Source organism: Pogoniulus pusillus, chromosome 18, assembly GCF_015220805.1.
Source record: "Pogoniulus pusillus isolate bPogPus1 chromosome 18, bPogPus1.pri, whole genome shotgun sequence".
Lineage (NCBI taxonomy): Eukaryota > Metazoa > Chordata > Aves > Piciformes > Lybiidae > Pogoniulus > Pogoniulus pusillus.
The window spans coordinates 4,008,919-4,029,167 of NC_087281.1; the positions used below are offsets into that span (position 1 = coordinate 4,008,919).

The 20,249-nt window shown below is 45.4% G+C and overlaps 1 protein-coding gene across 1 annotated transcript in view; it reads left to right on the forward strand.

Moving 5' to 3' along the window:
• UTRN (utrophin) overlaps positions 1 to 20,249 on the forward strand; it is a 481,902-nt gene that overhangs the window by 243,978 nt on the left and 217,675 nt on the right. Inside the window, exons 50-52 of the mRNA XM_064158262.1 lie at positions 623 to 828; positions 2,910 to 3,064; positions 11,176 to 11,365. Of these exons, the coding sequence (XP_064014332.1) occupies positions 623 to 828; positions 2,910 to 3,064; positions 11,176 to 11,365 (551 nt within the window). The remainder of the gene's footprint in view (positions 1 to 622; positions 829 to 2,909; positions 3,065 to 11,175; positions 11,366 to 20,249) is intronic.

Consider the following 20,249-nt stretch of genomic DNA (forward strand, 5'->3'; position numbering starts at 1 on the left):
AATATTCTAGAAATAATAATTGTTGCTGTATGCTGACCTGCTTAAACGAGGTAGCAAAACACTTGCATTGTTTACTTGCAAGAATGTGTGACTAAAATACTGAATATGGGAACCACAGTATTTGAGAATTAATTCTTATTGCTTTGCATGGAATTGTAAAATCAACCAGGTTGGAAGAGACCTCCAAGCTCAGCCAGTCCAACCTAGCACCCAGCCCTAGCCAGTCAACCAGACCATGGCACTAAGTGCCTCAGCCAGGCTTTGCTTCAACACCTCCAGGGACAGTGACTCCACCACCTCCCTGGGCAGCCCATTCCAATGCCAATCACTCTCTCTGCCAACAACTTCCTCCTAACATCCAGCCTAGACCTCCCCTGGCACAATTTAAGACTGTGTCCCCTTATTCTGCTGCTGCTTGCCTGGCAGAAGAGCCCAACCCCACCTGGCTACAGCCTCCCTTCAGGGAGTTGTAGACAGCAATGACCTCTGCCCTGAGCCTCCTCTTCTGCAGGCTGCACACCCCCAGCTCCCTCAGCCTCTCCTCATCCTGAGAATGAATTGATAGTTCTGACTACTCATTCGCTTGTGTTAAGTTTTAGCTGTTGTGTGTTTTCTTGGCTAGTGGAGAGGGTGAAGAACCAGTGGGACAGCACCCAGCACGGCGTGGCGCTGCGGCAGCAGCAGCTGAAGTACATGCTGACAGACAGCGTGCAGTGGGATGAGCAGAGGCAAGAGATGGAGCACCTGATGGAGCAGTGTGAGATCCGGCTGCGCATGCTCCAGCAAGCCCCAAAGGAGATGCTGACCAAACAGATTGCAGACAACAAGGTAAGCCCTTCTAGGGGGCCTTCTTTTGCCATAGCAGACTCAGTCTATGCAAGGCTACTAGATTTGACCGATAGGTGAATATACAATTTAGTTGTAAGGCTAAGTTGGTAGTTCTCTCCCTTTTAGGGTATGTCTCTTTTTAAATGTGTTAGACTTTCTGAGAATTGTGTTGTGGGAGGGAACCAGGGGATCTGTGCAAGGGTAGTTGAAGTTAATGTAGTGTAGCATCAAATGAATGATACCATGCAAAAAGCTTGAACCTCAGACCTGGATGTTAGGAGGAAGTTCTTCAGAGAGAGATTTGCCATTGGAATGGGCTGCCCAGGGAGGTGATGGAGTCACCATCCCTGGAGGTGTTCAAGAAAAGACTGGATGAGGCACTTAGTGCCATGGTCTGGTTGATTGGATGGGGCTGGGTGCTAGGTTGGACTGGATGATCTTGGAGGTCTCTTCCAACCTGGCTGATTCTATGATTCTACCAGTAAAAGCTTAGGCAAAAAGTCACAGAATGTAACACCTATTACTTCACAGAAACCTATTAGCAATAGCTGAGTAAATCCAGGAATAGACCAAGTTATTTCAAATTACCCTGAACTTCACTTTAGATGGGTGCTAGGTGTATTTAACACTTCTTTTTTTCTCCAATCCCATGCAGCCTTTACAGCTTTTCATATGACAGCAAACCTGCTGTGCTGTGACAAATCACTAGGTCTGATGTCGTTTGTTGTGGTGGCTGTCAGAAAAAAAGGCAAGCTGTAGGGAGCACAGGCTGAGAACTGAAGAGACATCAGCAAGAATGGACTGTTATTGGTTCAGTGTTTTAGAACAGGGCTACAACACACATATACAGCACACACACATGAAGGGAAAATGTAAGAGTGCAGCTGAGTGTGGGGAGGGTGATTGTGAGAAATCTTCACTGATCTGTTCCAGAAAAGCAGTAAAGTTGTGTGTTTTTTATAGTCTTTTGGTAGGGAAGCAGGGCATTAGAAATGGACTTTTGGGTCTGTCTTGCTTTCTTCACTGAAAGTAGGCCTGTGCCCAAGTACATAGTACAGAGATGGAATCATAGAATCAGTCAGGGTTGGAAGAGACCACAAGGATCATCCAGTTCCAACTCCCCTGCCATGGGCAGGGACACCCTACCCTAGAGCAGGCTGCCCACAGCCTCAGCCAGCCTGGCCTTAAACACCTCCAGCCATGGGGCCTCAAACACCTCCCTGAGCAACCCATTCCAGCCTCTCACCACTCTCCTGCTCAACAACTTCCTTCTCATGGCGAGCCTGAATCTCCCCACCTCCAGCTTTGCTCCATTCCCCCCAGTCCTGTCACTCCCTGAGAGCATAAAAAGTCCCTCCCCAGCTTTTTTGTAGCCCCCTTCGGATCCTGGAAGGCCACAAGAAGGTCACATGGGAGTCTCCTCTTCTCCTGACTGAGCAGCCCTAACTCTTTCAGTCTGTGCTCACAGCAGAGCTGCTGCAGCCCTCTGAGCATCCTCCTGGCCCTGCTCTGGACATGCTCCAGCATCTCCACATCCTTTGTGTAATAGGGGCTGCAGATTGTGAGACAGATTATATATATGTGTGTGTATGTATATATAAGCAGTTTTTTTCCTCTTTCTCATTTAGAAATCATCTTGAATTCAGGATTCTGTCGAGTTAAAGCACCTTATGAATAGCCAGCACAATAAGCAAAGACATGGAATGTTTTTTCTTCATTTACAAACCAAAAACCCTCCACAAAACAGGGAAACCAAATTCTCAAGCCGAGCATTTAATTTATGCAACTTCTAGCTGCTGCTTACATCCCAGTTACATAATTTAAACTTGCTTATGCCACTTAAAATATGCAAGGATTTTTTAGCATCTCTAATAACATTTTATCCTCATCCAATTGTGTTTTGCTTTGTTCATTGTCAGGGCACTTAGTGTCTGTCGATTTTCTTTTCAGGATTTTTCATTCTAGGTGATAAATGTGCAGTTAAAAAGAAAAAGAAAGGGGCAAAGGGGTTTAATAATAAAGCAGTAATGTGAAAAATATTCTTTATTTTACTGTATTTCATCCTGGAATGACTTTTTTAGCTGTTAATACAGGATTTGCATAGAGGAGACATCACAGTAGCTGCCTTCAATGATCTCTCTAATAAACTTCTTCGAGAGTATCGTAGTGACGACACAAGGAGAGTGAAGGAAACCACTGACCAAATGAATACTTGCTGGATTAATCTGAACCAAAGGTAATGACAAGATTTCATACCTATATCCTATACATACATGTGCACTGTTGGCTTTGTCCAGTTCTGGGCCCCTCAATTAAGGAGAGATGTTGAGGTGCTGGAGCATATCCAGAGAAGGGCAGCAAAGCTGGTGAGGGGCCTGGAGCACAGCCCTGTGGGGAGAGGCTGAGGGAGCTGGGGGTGTGCAGCCTACAGAAGAGGAGGCTCAGGGCAGACCTCATTGCTGTCTGCAACTACCTGAAGGGAGGCTGTAGCCAGGTAGGATTGGGCTCTTCTGCCAGGCAAGCAGCAACAGAAGAAGGGGATACAGTCTCAAGTTGTGCCGAGGTAGGTCTAGGCTGGATGTTAGGAGGAAGTTCTTCATAGAGAGAGTGATTGGCATTGGAATGGGCTGCCCAGGGAGGTGGTGGAGTTGCCATCCCTGGAGGTGTTGAAGCAAAGCCTGGCTGAGGCACTTAGTGCCATGGTCTGGTTGATTGTCTAGGGCTGGGTGCTAGGTTGGCCTGGATGATCATGGAGGTCTCTTCCAACCTGGTCGATTCTATGGAGGCCTACAACAAATAATGATCCAATTATAGTGAAGCCAGTTTGAGTTTTGACAATTGAAATTCTGACAGTTTATGGTGGTAGGCTTCCTAATTGTGTGGTGGATTTTTGTAAAGGAGAATCAGAACAGAAGAAGGGGACACAGTCTCAAGTTGTGTTGGTGGAGGTCTAGGCTGGATGTTAGGAGGAAGATGTTGACAGAGAGAGTGATTGGCATTGGAATGGGCTGCCCAAGTGCCTCAGCCAGGCTTTTCTTCAACATCTCCAGGGATGGTGACTCCACCACCTCCCTGGGCAGCCCATTCCAATGCCAATCACTCTCTCTGGCAACAGCTTCCTTCTAACATCCGGCATAGACCTGCCCCACCACAACTTGAGACTCTGTCCCCTTCTTCTGTTGCTGCTTGCCTGGCAGAAGAGACCAACCCCACCTGGCTACAGCCTCCCTTCAGGTAGTTGTAGACAGCAATGAGGTCTGCCCTGAGCCTCCTCTGCGGCAGGCTGCACACCCCCAGCTCCCTCAGCCTCTCCTCACAGGGTTTGTGTTCCAGAAATGCAGAGATTGTATGTGGAGCCCTTTGGCTTCTATAAGCATAGGTCTGTGTTGATAGTGTAATGCTTCAAAGTACCAATTTGTTCCATGCTTGAAGGCTGTGGAAGGTGTCCTTGGTAATATTACTTGGGAGGATCACAGTTCTGAATGGTCTAGTTGATTGGACAGGGCTGGGTGATAGGTTGGACTGAATGATTTTGGAGGTCTCTTCCAACCTGGTTGATTCTATTAATAGCACTAGAACACTACCAGGAAGATTGCAGCCATGGCTTATAAAGTTGGAGGAGCTTATATAAAAACCTTTGGCATTAAGAGATTGAAGCTACCCAGCTTGATACTGTGTAAATTGGATACTGTGCTCAGTGGTTGTTTATGTTCTGTCTTTATACTTTCAGTTGAAACTGTAGTAAATTGTGTGTGTTTTTGCTGCCTCACTAATGGATCATAATTGCTGTGTCTACTGTCTGAGGTGTTCCTTGTTTGCTTCCTTTTGATCATACACTTCCATGCCTGGTAGATTCCTTTAGTCAAAAAAAATTGGATGGAACAGAAACCTGAAACAGTGCCATGAAAACATGGAGTTAGAATTTTCTTTTGCTTAGGCATCTTTGCTTATAGAATCTGCTTAGAGCCTCTCCACTTTCACTGTAGTAAGTGATGTGAAGTAAGGATCCTCAAGGTTTTCTTTATGGTTAGTGCTTGCATTCTAGAAGGATCCTGTGCCTTGAGACCATTCTAATTGCACTAGAATTCTGTGGTAGTCTGAGTCATCTTTTTTATGGCATAGGGTAGTCATTAATCTGCAGTACAGAACTCTTCATCATTTTGTATTTTATGTTTGTGGCCCTTATTAGCAGCAAATGAAAGTCTTTTGTATGCTCTGTGTTGCTTGCTCCTGCAGTAAGGTCCTCTTCGAAAACACCCATGTCATCTTAGAACATGGGTTGTAAATCTGTTAATTTATGCTACTGTCTTCTGTATTTAGTGGAAGGAATGATTTTCAGCTTTAGTTCAAATACCACAGAGCAGTGGCACTGTGCCAGGGTTTCATCCTTTCCTTTAATTTCAACCAAGCAGAAGGTCTGAGAAATGAAAACTTTAGGCTGAAGATCACAGTGTTATTAGCTACAAAGTTCAGGTTGCCTCAACCTCCATCTAGTTCATCAGGAGTTAGGAGATCTGGGTCACTTAGAGTGTTTCATCCTTTGGGGCTTTGCTTTTTCTTTGAAAGTCACCTTTACTATCAGTGGATTCTTCCTGTTGTTCCTCTTGTTCTTTCACCTTTGGCCTTAACCCCCTGCTAAGGAAGAAAATCCCTGCAGAGGGAAAAGGTTTTGAAGTCAGAGCTCACAACTGCTTTTACCTTACCCTTTTTTTTTTTTCCCACAGTTTCTTGATGTGCTCTAATTTTTGAGCTGGTGCTTATTATCTTTGTCTAGGCAATAAAACCATTTATTATCCTTACAATGGTCTTTATTTTTCCTCAAGAGTAGGTGAAGCAATTCAAACCTTCTAGCAAGGAGCAAGAGTGAAGAGCTGCTTGCTCTGCTGGTCATTTACCAATAGCTAAAACCTGGGCAAGCATGAGGTCAAGAATGATTCACACAGTCTTATGTTGGATAAAGCAATTGTTAGCAAGTGACATAAGTCTGAAGCTCTTGAAGTGAAGGTTGCAGTGCTGTCTGGAAAATTTGGTTGGTTATGCTAGTACTGGGCATGTAAGCCTTGCAGGATTGAATTGCATGAGATTTTCTTGAAAGAAAAAAGCTTTTCCTTGCATCTGTTTGGGTTTTTTTTTTTTCTGATGTGCTAGCAAACCAGAATACCTGCTTTGAAATGTCATCCTGAGTGGTAGTGAACACCTGCAGCTTGCTTGCTGGGGAAAAAAAAAGCTTTAGCTGCTTTGAAATTTGTGATTCTAAGCACAATGATTCCCTAATACTGCTGAGCTGTCATAGAATCAGTCAGGGTTGGAAGGGACCACAAGGATCACCTAGTACGAATCCCCCTGCCATGGGCAGGGACACCCTACCCATAGAATAGTTTAGGTTGGAATGGATCTCAAAGGTTATCTAGCTCTAACCCCCCTGCCATGGGCAGGGACACCCTACTCATAGAATGGTTTAGGTTGGAATGGATCTCAAAGGTTATCTAGCTCTAACCCCCCTGCCATGGGCAGGGACACCCTACCCATAGAAACATAGAATGGTTTAGGTTGGAAGGGATCTCAAAGGTCATCTAGTTCCAACCCCCTTGCCATGGGTGGGGACACCCAACCTGTAGAATCATAGAATAGTTTAGGTTAGAAGGGACCTCAAAGCTCATCCAGTTCCACCCCCCTGCCATAGGCAGGGACACCTCCCACTAGAGCAGGTTGCTCAAGGCCTCGTCCAACCTGGCCTTGAACACCTCCAGGGAGGGAGCAGCCACAGCCTCCCTGGGCAACCTGTGCCAGTGTCTCACCACCCTCACTGAACTTCTTCCTAACATCTAGTTGAAATGTCCCTTCTGCCAGTTTAAACCCATTACTCCTCATCCTGTCATTACAAGACTTTGTCAATAGTCCCTCCCCAGCCTTTCTGTAGGTGCCCTTCAGATATTGGAAGGCTACTGAAGCCTTCTCTTCCCTAGGCTGAAGCACCCCAGCTCTTGCAGCCTGTAGTTGTGTTGCCACAATCTGGCAAGGAGGAAAGAAATCTTCAGTAGAACAGGAGGCAGAAGATACATTCTCTGATTCTATGGGCCTTGCTAGATAAATGTATTAAATTTGTAGATGGGTAGAGCCCAAGGGGATGGCATTCAATAGCTCCAAGTGCAGGGTACTGCACTTTGGCCACAACAACCCCATGCAGAGATACAGGCTGGGGTCGGAGTGGCTGGAGAGCAGCCAGACAGAGAGGGATCTGGGGGTGCTGATTGATACCCACCTGAACATGAGCCAGCAGTGTGCCCAGGTGGCCAAGAGAGCCAGTGGCATCCTGGCCTGCATCAGGAATGGTGTGGTCAGCAGGAGCAGGGAGGTCATTCTGCCCCTGTACTCTGCACTGGTTAGACCACACCTTGAGTGCTGTGTTCAGTTCTGGGCCCCCCAGTTTAGGAGGGACACTGAGATGCTTGAGCGTGTCCAGAGAAGGGCAACGAGGCTGGGGAGAGGCCTTGAGCACAGCCCTACGAGGAGAGGCTGAGGGAGCTGGGATTGGTTAGCCTGGAGAAGAGGAGGCTCAGGGCAGACCTTATTGCTGTCTACAACTACCTGAGGGGTGGTTGTGGCCAGGAGGAGGTTGCTCTCTTCTCTCAGGAGGCCAGCACCAGAATGAGAGGACACAGCCTCAGGCTGTGCCAGGGGAGATTTAGGCTGGAGGTGAGGAGAAAGTTCTTCACTGAGAGAGTCATTGGGCACTGGAATGGGCTGCCCGGGGAGGTGGTGGAGTCGCCGTCCCTGGAGCTGTTCAAGGCAGGATTGGACGTGGCACTTGGTGCCATGGTCTGGCCTTGAGCTCTGTGGTAAAGGGTTGGACTTGATGATCTGTGAGGTCTCTTCCAACCTTGGTGATACTGTGATACTATGATTTTGGCCTTGTCTGTCTTGAAATGAAATGCCACTTTGCTCTTGAAATATTACAATATGGTTAGTGCTTGATGTGAAAATAAAATTGAATGTTGTGCTAGTTTGAGCCCAGCTGGGATATTTTAGTGAGAGGAATTAGATGCTAGGCTGGGAAAAGGAAACAGTGGTGATGGCTGCTGCACTCATAGGCTTGCTGAGATGGATGAACACAAGAACACAAACACAGATAACAGAGTTGCTCTCTGGCTCTGGCTGCCTGCACTTCTCTCCCTTACCTGCTGTCTGTGTAACTAATCCTTCTGCTTCCTAACTCCCCTCGCTGATCCTCCAAACTCACCTTGAACGTAAGTCAAAGTCTGGGATAAGGTAGAGGGGTGGGAAGGAGGTGGAAGGGTGGTTGGGAGCCACTCCTGGAGACTCTGGTTTCTGAGAGGGCTGCTGTGTTTCTGTATTGCCTTTAACTTGTCTATTTCTGTCTCTAGCTGGATAGATTGTAAATACCTGCTTGGATATTGTGCTGAGCTGTAAATGTAAATCTTCATTCCTTAATTTCCAGCATGGCTTAGTCTAGTCTGGGTGATTTTCTTAAGTGTGGGGGACAGGTAACACCCAAACCATCACAACCTTCTTTCTTAGCAGCAGTATTCTAGGTGGTAGCCCTGTTAAGGATTTCTGTACAGTGTATTGGTTGGGACAGGTTGTTTCTTTTGTCCTGCTTTTGGAAAAAGGGATACTTCAGTGTACCAGACTGAAATGGATTTAATTTGGCTTGTCATGCTTTAATTAACATTGTTAATCAGGCCTTTTAAAAAAATGCTGACTATGGGAGTTTCACATGTGAGTTTCATTTCAATGAGAAGGAAACAGTTCTGTTATGCAGAAGTAAAATGTGATCTTTTTTTTCCTGGGATGTCTTCTGAAATTAATTACCAACAGTGCAAGCCCAAAGTTTTAAATGAGTTCCTTACATAGAGTCATAAAACCAACCAGGTTTGAAGAGACCTCCAAGCTCATCCAGTCCAACCTAGAACCCAGCCCTAGCCAGTCAACCAGACCATGGCACTAAGTGCCTCAGCCAGGTTTTGCTTGAAAGACCTTCAGGGATGGTGACTGCACCACCTCCTTGGGCAGCCCATTCCAATGCCAATCACTCTCTCTGCCAACAGCTTCCTCCTAACATCCAGCCCTCCTCTGGCACAACTTGAGACTGTGTCCCCTTCTTCTGTTGGTGCTTGCTTGGCAGAAGAGATCAACCCCACCTGGCTACAGCCTCCCTTCAGGTAGTTGTAGACAGCAATGAGCTCTGCCCTGAGCCTCCTCTTCTGCAGGCTGCACACCCCCAGCTCCCTCAGCCTCTCCTCATAGGGTTTGTGTTCCAGGCCCCTCACCAGCTTTGTTGCCCTTCTCTGGACACCTTCCAGCACCTCAACATCTCTCTTGAATTGAGGAGCCCAGAACTGGACAAAGCACTCAAGGTGTGGCCTGAGCAGTGCTGAGCAGAGGGGCAGAATAACCTCCCTTGTCCTGCTGGCCACACTGCTCCTGAGCCAGGCCAGGATGCCACTGGCTCTCCTGCCCACCTGAGCACACTGCTGGCTCGCGTTCAGGGAGGGTGCAGAGGCAGAGAGAGTACATGTTAAGAAGTACTCTTACAAACAGAAACTTCTGCATTGTACAAACCAGAGATCTTTTTGATTGATTGAAAATTTGGACTGAGCTCAGAGAGTGTCTTTTTTTCAGATGTAAGCATGTTGAGCGTGGCTTACCTGTTAGGCTGCTATGGCAGCAGTGCATTGTTCTGTCTGAGGGACAGTGTCAAAAGTCTTGGGTTTTAGCAGAGAGCAGGTATTAGACTTTTCATGCCTCAGGAGCTTTAATGGTATATACAACAGGAAGAAAAAAAAATCCCCAAGCTTTCAGCACCTCTGCTCCATGTATTTTTTTTGTTAAGTAAAAGCATTCATATGTAAAACTCTACAATCATGGAATTGTTTTGGTTGAAAAGACCTTTTAAGATCAAGTCCATCTATTGTCTAACTGTACTAAGTCCAGCATCAGTAAGTTTGCAGATGACGCCAAGCTAGGAGCAGCTGTGGATCTGTTGAAGGGTAGGAGAGCAATGCAGAGGGACCTTGCCAGGCTGGATGGGTGGGCAGAGGCCAATGGGATGGGACTGAACAAGGCCAAGTGCAGGGTTCTGCACTTTGGCCACAACAAGCATTCCCGTGTAGAGCAACCTGGGAGTGCTGGTGGAGAACAAGTTACCCATGGCACAGCAATGTGCTCTTGTGGCCAAGAAGGCAAATGAGATCCTGGGGTGTGTCCAGCAGATGGAGGTAGGTTCTCCTTCCCCTCTGCCCTGCTGAGACCTCATCTTCGGTATTGCCTTCAGTTTTGGGCTCCCCTGTTGAAGAGGGACAGGGATCTGTTGGAGATGGTGCAGTGAAGGGCTAAGAGGATGATGAGGGGACTGGAGTCCATGGCTTATGAGGAGAGGCTGAGGGACCTGGGGCTGTTTAGTCTGGAGAAAAGAAGACTTAGAGGGGATTTAATAAATGTTTATAGGTATCTAAAGGCTGGGCAGGATTGGGGGGACAGGCTCTGCTCACTTGCTCCCTGGACAAGGAGCAGCAAAAGAGGTTCCACCTCAACACAAGGGGGAACTTCTTTACTGTAAGGGTCCCAGAGCACTGGAACAGGCTCCCCAGAGAGGTTGTGGAGTCTCCTTCTCTGGAGACTTTCCAAGCCTGTCTGGATGTGTTCCTCTGTGATCTGTGTTAGGTAGTATTGTCCTGCTCTGGCAGGGAGGTTGGACTTGATGATCTCCTTGGGTCCCTTCCAACCCCTGGCATCCTGTGAGCCTGTGAACAACCCCAAGCAGTGCTCCTGGCTGGGGACAGAGTCACTGGAGAGCAGCCAGACAGAAATAGACCTGGAGGTGCTGGTATATAGTAGCTGAACATGAGCCAGCAGTGTGCCCAGGTGGCCAGGAGAGACAATGGTATCCTGGCCTGGATGAGGAATACTGTGGCCAGTAGGACAAGGGAGGTTATTCTGCCTCTATTCTCAGCACTGGTCCGGCCACACCTTGAGTGCTGTGTCTGATTCTGTGCTACTCAATTCAAGAGAGATGTTGAGGTGCTGGAAGGTGTCCAGAGAAGGGCACAAAGGCTGATGAGGGGCCTGTGAGGAGAGGCTGAGGGAGCTGGGGGTGTGCAGCCTGCAGAAGAGGAGGCTCAGGGCTGACCTCGTTGCTGTCTACAACTACCTGATGATCTTGGAGGTCTCTTCCAAGCTGGTAGAATCTATGATTGTATGCATAAGGATAAAGCAAGCTGTTTCTTAATGGAGATAATTTGTAGCTTTTCTTTTAGAAGCTGCATTGTGATGTGTGTAAAGTTGTGTGTTGTGGGACAGTAATGCTAATAGTTATCTTGTTTTCAGAGCCGTTGATAGGCAGAATTTCTTGGAGACAGAATTGAAGACAATACAGGCCTCACACAAGGATCTGGAGAGCTTCCTTAAGTGGCTTCAGGAGGCTGAGACAACAGTTAATGTCCTAGCAGATGCATCCCAGCGTGAGAACACAGCTCAGGACAGTGCCTGCATAAGGGAACTCAGGAAGCAGATGCAGGTAAGAGACTTACATAATGCTGCTGCTATTCATACTTTATCTCAGTAGCAAATGTTATAAAGGAAAGCTACTAACTAGAGTGGGGAAACCTGCAGCCTTTTGAAAGATGTTTAAGATCCAGTGTTTTGGAAGTGAAGGCTTTGAAGGAAGCAGATTTTTCTTTCTGAGGTTTAAAATGAGTATTCTGAGAACATTTGTGACACTGAGTGCTCCTAAATCCCCTCAGAGGGTGATAGCATTCAGGAAGCATGTACTTGATTAAGCCTAGTCACTCAAGATGTGTGATTGTCTAAGCAATTTAATCTGCTTTCCTCCAAGTAAAGCACTCCTGGTCTGTAATGCCTCCTGTCCTTGCCTGCTGCTGCCACCTTCCTCCTGCTTTTCCAGCAGTTCAAGAAACTTTCACGCTTGGATTATCTCTTCTCCCTTTCCTGCTGCTCAGCAGCTCCTAGCTGGCCTGCCTTTCTGTACAGGCCACAGACTGGAAACCTAAGAAATAGCTGACCCAGCTTACTGTAATTTTAATATATGGATACCTCAGCTTGCCTACAATCTAGAAGGGCCATTTCTTCTCCCTCTCTTAAGCAGCATGGGCCAGGTGAGTGACTTACAGAAAAGGAGACCTCACAAGACGCAGAGTGTTATCAGGTAAGGCATGTTTGGTCAGCTCTGGGTGACAAGGGGAGGTCATCCTCCAAAGCCCTTGCACTCTTTCACCTTCTTCAGGTGGAATGTTGATACTACAAAATCATACCTATTCACTACAAGGGTAGGCTTATTACAGTTAGTTCTGGGAAGAGGTGGAGTTATTGCAATCAGTTCCTGGAACTCATTTCCATAATGTCTCACCTCTTCACGCATGCTTATTGCCACCTGGTGGTTGCCTTTTGGGGTGTTTGGGAGGAAGGCCGACTTCTTCCTCACTCTGACCTCTCTACCTTTTGTCCACCTGGCAGCAGTTATGGGTCACATTTTTGACTGGAGTCTCCAATGTTTTCATCTTTGAATACAGTATTGTCCTTCTCCATGAGAGTGTTTCAAGACCCTCTCAAGCTGAACCCACCTCCTTTGTGTTTATCTGATTGATGCTGCTTTATATCAGTGCTCATGCAGTTAATGATTTAACTAGGCTGCTACACTCTGTCCTCTATCCCTTTTTCCCATATCATGAGTACCCTGGTGTCTGGCAGTTCCTGCCTTTGCTTAGCCCATGCCTCTCCTTTGGGGTGGCAGGAGAGAGGGAGAGGAGCTGGTTTTAGACTGCATTGAAGGTACAAAAACAGGAGATAAGTGTGTGAAGCCTTGACAGCTCTTTAAAAAATTGTATCCTTGGGTCTGTGGCAGCAAAAGCTCAGACATAACTATCCCAAAGGCTTTTTGTTTCTGTGATGTAAGCATTTCCTTTGTCCTGTTAACCTGACGTGAACACAGTTCCTGTGTCACCTTCCTCTAATGTTTTAATATAACTTTATATTAAATATTATATCTTTGTATTATCTTTATGTATCTTTATATATTTCCTTCAGTGAGGTTGCCTCATTTAGAGCAATTATTTTGATATGCACAGAACCAAGAGTTTAGATCAGCTAAGTCTCACACTGTGGGTTTGGAATAACATTGCCTGGGGTTGAAGTTTAAAGAGTTTGAAGAGCTTGCAATGGGGGGAGGGGGGAAGTGCTACTTTCAGTAGTGCTGTTGGTCTGAATTTATCTACAGTGAATGTAAATGAAACAAGGAAGTTTAAATGATCTGATAGCAAGCTGCTCAGTGGAATCATAAGAAAGATTTTGGATAACCTGTCACCACCAGTATTTCTGTGAGTCTATCAGTCAGGTAATTCATCTGCAGAGATGGAGTGTTTTGTGAAATGCTGAGACTAGTCTGTAACAGCAACACCTAGAAACATCTTGGTCATAGAAGATTTTTTTTGCCCTCCTTGATTATTCTGTGATCTGGTTAAAATTGCCAGTGTTGAGCTGTATGAGAGGAGAACTGTTGGGCAAAATGGCCTGCTGTGTGGAGGTCGTCTCTAATCAGCTCTTGACTATGCCCATTGTTCTGGCTGTATCCACTGGGAAGGCAGATGTAGGTGCTTGGGAATGACCTCCCCTTGTTCAGCATCTCATTACCTCATGTAGCTGTGGTCTAGTGATGAAGGACACTGGGATGAAGGCTGGAGTGGCTGATGCTGGTGGTCCTTTCCAAGCATAATGATTCACAGTCATTAGATGTTGTGCTGAGGGCTTTGGTTTAGTCAAGGACTTGTCAGTGTGAGACTAATGATTGGACTCAATGATCTTGAAGGGCTTCTTCAATCTGAGAAATTGTGTGATTCTGTGTTCTCCATGTTTTTCTATGACTCTATGCTGCCACACACTGTGCAAATGCACTTTGTTTACTTTGTTTATTATTGGAATTTTTTGGTGTTTATTTGGTGGTTTAGTTTTTTTGGGTTTTTTGTTGTTGTTGTGGGTTTTCATTTTTTTTTGTTTGGTTTTGTTCATTTTGGGGTTCCCTTTTTTTCTCCCAACTGCCAAAGGAAACTAAATAGAGCATATCAAAGACACTCAGCATAATGGCTTCTGAAATGGACTTTGTCCCCTACCATCTCTAGCTTTAAATATAATTCACGCCTTGTCAAGCAGTTGAAAATCAACATTTCTGTTTTCTAATCTTTGTTGAACTGACCTTCAGAAAACAAAATGATGGAGGTGGTGGAGTTGCCATCCCTGGAGGTGTTCAAGCAAAGCCTGGATGAGGCACTTAGTGCCATGGTCTAGTTGATTGGCTAGGGCTGGGTGCTAGGTTGGACTGGATGAGTTTGGAGGTCTCTTCCAATCTAGTTGATTGTATGATTCTGTGGTTCAAGTGAGAGGTGGAGATGAGGAAGTAAGGTGTGTCTGGCAAGTTGAGGAATATAAATGGTAAGAGTGATGTGAAGGCTCTGTTTTCTCAAAATGTTGTTGGTGTTGAACAGATCAGAAACAAAACAGAGGGTAAAAGGAGACTTTACCTGAGGACTGGCAGAAAAATAAGGATGAAAGGGTGGTATTAACAGAATTGAATGGGATGAGGTTTTGTATGTCATGTATGAGGGAAGTGGTGGAGTCGCCATCCCTGGAGGTGTTCAGGAAAAGCCTGGATGAGGCACTTAGTGCCATGGACTAGACAGGGCTGGGTGCTAGGTTGGACTGGATGATCTCAGAGGTCTCTTCCAACCTGGTTGATTCTATGATCTACATCTGGCATGCATTCCCACAGATGCATATCTGAAAGTACATGAGAAGAGGCAAGGCAACACATAATGCACTGGCATCTAAGCCACCGGTTATCTAGCATCACATGAACTTATCATGCTCCCTGTAGTGGGCATCACCGTGCTGTGCTGGTTGATGTGCCTGAAGCATGTAGGTACCTGTTCATGTTGCAGCATGCACAGTAAACACAACGATTACTTGTAATGTTGTCTGCCACTTGCAGTGGTGTTGATAATGGCCTCCCATAACCTTTGCTATGGCAGCTGCTCTAATACAGTTTTAAGTAGATTCATCATAGCAGCCTTGGAAGCATTAAGAAGTAGCTGTCTCTGGCTGTACTGCAGTATCACCACACTTGGGGGTATATTGGTTGTATTGCACTGGGAGTACCTTGCTGGTAGCAAAACATTTGCCTGTTCTAGTGCTATCCTTTGATGGCTGAAGTGATTCTGCTTTGTCATGGGGAAAAACATCCAAATGGTGCTAGCTGTTTGGATTCATGGCTAGAAAAAGGGGTGATGGCACAACTGTATACTTTTAATTTGCCAAAACCCCTAATCGTTCTTGTCATGAGAGGTTGTTTGGGAAAAGATTTTAATTGGAAGTGGCATCTGAAAAACACTGTTACTTTCTGGTGCAAGTCAGAGTCCTTTGAGATCCCTTTAACTAAATGAGCTTTAAGAGAGTTTTCATAGTAGAGAGGTTTACCCCCTGCGGTTTTTCCCTTTTCATTGGGTAATCTAGTTTTGAGAAGTGCCTGTGTGATTTATTAGCCTTTAACGTATGGCTGATATAATTAGGGCAGGTATCCCTCTGCTCCTCTCTAAAGATTTATAACACTGTCTGTTATTCACTCACTCTACAGCTCTGCCAGAGCTGCGTTCAGCCTGCGAGCGAGAGCATCCCTTCGCAGGGTGAGGAAGCAAATGCTCAGTCTGCTGGCAGAGAGCAGCTACGAGGGGAGAGCAACTGTTGTGATACGCTGGAGCTGTCTTCCTGAAGGAATCCCTTTTTCATTCTTGCAGCTTCAGGCTTAAATTAATAACCCTTCCTGGCTATTTAGTGCGCTCCTGTATGGTGGCAGCCGCTCTGCTGCTCAACAACTTCATTTCTCCTCTGCAAAAGCAGAGCTGAGTAGCACTGTTTAGAAGAATCCGTGAAGGCTCTTAGTCTTTTTATTTTTGCATTTGTTCTGTGGGCTTATTTTGGGAGAGAAACTTATGCTATATCAACCTCCTTTGCCTTTGAAACGTATAAAGCCTGTGGCTTGCAAAAGCAGTCCTGGAAGAGAGCATGCTCAGAATGCCGGCAAATCGTTGTCCAGTGACCGGGAGGAAATGATAGTTGCTCTTCATTTATAATGCAAATTCTGAGGCGTCTTCAGAAGTGTGGCAAACTTAAAATGATGGCTGTGGTGAGAACGTCTCTGCAGAAAGTTGTAGTGCTGTTGCATCGTTTACAGAGGATGGCAGTTTCTTCTCCCCGTTACCAGAAGCTTTGCAAGGTAAGAAATGTGCATCCTGAATCTTGAGAATGTCTAATGCAAGCTGAGATAAAAAGAGCAAAAACAAGAATGGGAAGAGTGTCAAAAGTCTCTAGGCTATCTAGGCTGTTTTTAAAGTCTGCCATGCTCTCCTGTGCATGTTATGTTAAAGAAGGCAGCACAAAAGCCCACGCTGCTTGTCAGTGATAATTCTTCTTTTAAGTGCTTTCTTGCCTACCATTGCAATGTCCAGGAGGAAACTGTTACTGTTCCATGATCTTCTGTAAAATGCTACCACATCTCCTCTTTCAAAGGAGTTGGATGATTCTTGGTAACTGCAGTACTTTAACTCCTGGTTCCCCATTCTGTTGTTCTCTGCCCACTGTTTATGGGTTTGAGCTTTATGGAACTTAATTAGGAATGACTTCAGCAGACTAATATGCAGCCATGGAATTTTGTCTTCGCTTGCCTGTGTTCACAGAGTTCTTTCAGAGACAAAAATTGAGGAAAAGTTGGAGGAAAAACATGTTGACATTGGTGGTCTTGCTGCTGCTTCTTTTGGTGGTTGATTATGTCTGCTGCTTCTGCCCAGTTTCAGTAGATCAGAACTTTAATATTGTGGTAATGTGATCTAAGCCAACTCAGGAAAAAAAAAACCTTTGTTTAATTTTTTTTAGGTGGGCTGATTGCTCATCAGGTTAAAACAAAACATAGCAATACAATTAAAACTGATCTGTAAAGCTCCTGAGTTAATGCTGCTGAGATGTTTAGTGCCTCTGTGGAATGGTCATACTGCACTTTAATATAAAGATCCTGCTTTGTAACTTTGGACAAATGTAAAATCAGAGAGGTGTGCAGCTGTGTCCTGACATGACCTTACAGAAGTGCTGTTTGGCTGCCTTAGAACTTACTTGGTGGTTTTTTTTCCCCCTTTCTTTTAAACTCTTGCTGCTTGTGATACTTGACAAATGCCAGTGTTTGCTCAAGCTGTGCCCGAGTTTTGCACCCAAGATGTGGGAAAGCCAAAGCACATGACCACCTCCTTTTGCTACTGATCAAGCAAAGCCACCGTGACTCGTGACACTTGATTCCATCTCCTGTGTCTTCTATCATGAGTAATTAAAGACAAGCTGTCAAGTAAAAGAGATTTCATCTTTACAGTAGAATTTGGATGTTAAAAAAAAGGGTGTAATGGGGTACCTGACTCATAATAGTGAGGCTTGTGGAAGAAGTTCTGGCACAAGGAGAAAATCACCTTGTTTTCACCTGCATGTTTCAGTATGCCTGTTTACAAAGCTGTGCCAAAAGGTGTCTCTTTATAATGAGCAACAACAGACAGTAGTTTGTGTAGCTGAAAAGTGTATCTCCCTTATCAACAATAATAGTAGGTTGTGTATGTGCAAGCTATTTTAACAAGCATGCTTTGGCTATTCTTGTCTTCATCAATTCTATCAGGAAACAGCTCTGGGTGCTTCTGTGAATAAGGCAAATCTCACTTCATTAATGTAAAGACAGTTTTTAATTGGCTTTTCATAAGCACTAGCAAATTAAAAGTCACATTTTGTGTATATCACAGTATCACAGTATTATCAGGGTTGGAAGAGACCTCACAGATCATCAAGTCCAACCCTTTACCACAGAGCTCAAGGCTAGACCATGGCACCAAGTGCCACGTCCAATCTTGCCTTGAACAGCCCCAGGGACGGTGACTCCACATCCGTGGCAGGTAGAGGAGTATGAGAGGAACACCAGGGAGGCTCTGGGAGAGGCACCTGCAGCAGCACATATAGACCTATGTGACAATGTTTGTGACACAAGAACTGTTTAGTGACTCTTGCAGTAATAATTATTATCTAATTAGCCTGAGAGACTAGGAAAAGGCTGGATACTTCATTTGTTGAGTTCAAATCTATCCAAGAGGTAGTTAAAAATCCTCAAAGATGGTTTTAAAGTATGTTTTCCGATAAAGCAACTGTGCAGGGATATCCTTGGGAATGTTTCCGTGGCTTAAAATTTCCCATTGGGTCTTTTACAGTGTGTTAGAAAGCCCTGTGACTTAGGGGGATTTGGGTGCCTGTGCTTAGTTCACTGCAAGCAGAAATATTGGTCTGCCTGTAGAGTTAAATCAGACACTTAGTGAGGAAAAAAGAAACACTTTACAATCCCAGTCGCTTCCAGCAGATGTCAATGTAAGGCAATGATATATAGGGGTCTGGTGATGGAAATGTTGGTGCTTGGATGAGAAAATGCTATGGAAATGACCACTTAGAAGCAGCTATGACAACATGTCAGGAAGAATCTGTTGTAGCACTCTGTGTACTTCTGTCTTTTGGATTTCACAAGTTGGTACATGTCTCGTGAACTCTATGGATACACTAGAATAGAATCATAGAATCAGCCAGGTTGGAAGAGACCTCCAAGATCATCCAGTCCAACCTAGCACCCAGCCCTAGACAATCAACCAGACCATGGCACTGAGTGCCCCATCCAGGCTTTGCTTGAACACCTCCAGGGACGGTGACTCCACCACCTCCCTGGGCAGCCCATTCCAATGCCAATCACTCTCTCTGCCAACAACTTCCTCCTAACATCCATCCTAGACCTCCCCTGGCACAACTTGAGACTGTGTCCCCTTGTTTTGTGGCTGCTTGCCTGGCAGAAGAGACCAACCCCACCTGGCTACAGCCTCCCTTCAGATAGTTGTCGATAGCAATGAGGTCTGCCCTGAGCCTCCTCTTCTGCAGGCTGCACACCAGTGAGTTATCGCATTGCGTACAGGGTGGGCGCTTCAGGAGGTACCAGCTAAATGTTTCATGTGGAGTGCCCTCTAAAGCATAACAGATTGCCAGTGACAAACATTTTCAGAAGTGCCACTGAAACATTGAAGAGAAATTCCTGAATTAGGTGTTTGGCTGTTGAAAACTTCAGTGTTTTGTAAAAGCAAACAAGGCTTTGTTATTGAACCGTGTTGGGAAAAGAAGTCGTAGTTGTTCCTCTTAATACAGCTTCGTGTAAGAGTAACACTCAGAGATCATAGCCTTGTTTAAAGAAAACTGTAGAAATGAAATTCAAACATTTTGGCTGAGTACTGTATTGCTGAAAACCAGGAAATGCCTTTGAAAGCTTCTTCTTTCCTAGTTTCTTCATACCCAAGATGTAACTTCTCATTAGTACTCCTGTTTGATTCTTGTACACCAGAATAAGTGCCATACCAGGGTGAAACATGTACCCTTAGCCTGTGTTATCAGGACAATGTCTGTTAAGCTGTGCTTTGTTGTTGCTGGCAGCGTGGTTTTGTAACACTCTTATACCATTTTGGGGCTCAAAAGGAACAACCAGGAAAAAAAACCCTTTTGTAGGGGTCATCATCTGCTCTGTGTTACAACTGGTATGTTTTTGTTCCTTAAAGAGTTTTATCTCTTAGGTATGACCAACTAGATCAGGTAGATGGAATGATTTGAGGATTTTCTTTGGAACAGAAAAAAGTAATGGTAAAGGTAGAAATTGATACACCTCTTTTGAGAGACCAGAGCTATAATATCACATATGAAAATAAAGTGGAAAATTGGGAAGCTTTCTCTCGCTTCCCTGACAGAGATGGAGAAGTGGTGCTTGTCTGTCAGGCAGGCAAATGAATATCCTGCTTGTGGAAATGCTGTGGTGTATTGGAAATGCAATTCTAGCATTCAGAGACTGGAACATTCATCCACTCGAGAACAGACTGAGGAACATAGCTTGTACCCAGGAGAGCATTTTCTCATTGCTTCTTGTGATGATTTCTTGAGAAGAACCTTCTTTAAAAAGAACCAATTCCCTCCAGTTGGATCTGAGACACTGAGGAGAGTGCAGTGCCTGGAGGCTGGAGCATGTAGCATAGGAGTAGAGGTGGAGGGAGATGACTTCATTTAATTTGGAGTGGAGAAGGTTCTAGGTGTTTCTGAATGCTGTCCCTGCATGCCTGCTGGGTTGTTAGTATGGAAAATGGATATGGACCCAGGCTCTTCTCAGGAGTCTTTATGAGGAGAGACTGAGGGAGCTGGGGGTGTGCAGCCTGCAGAAGAGGAGGCTCAGGGCAGACCTCATTGCTGTCTACAGCTACCTGAAGGGAGGCTGTAGCCAGGTGAGGGTTGGTCTCTTCTGCCAG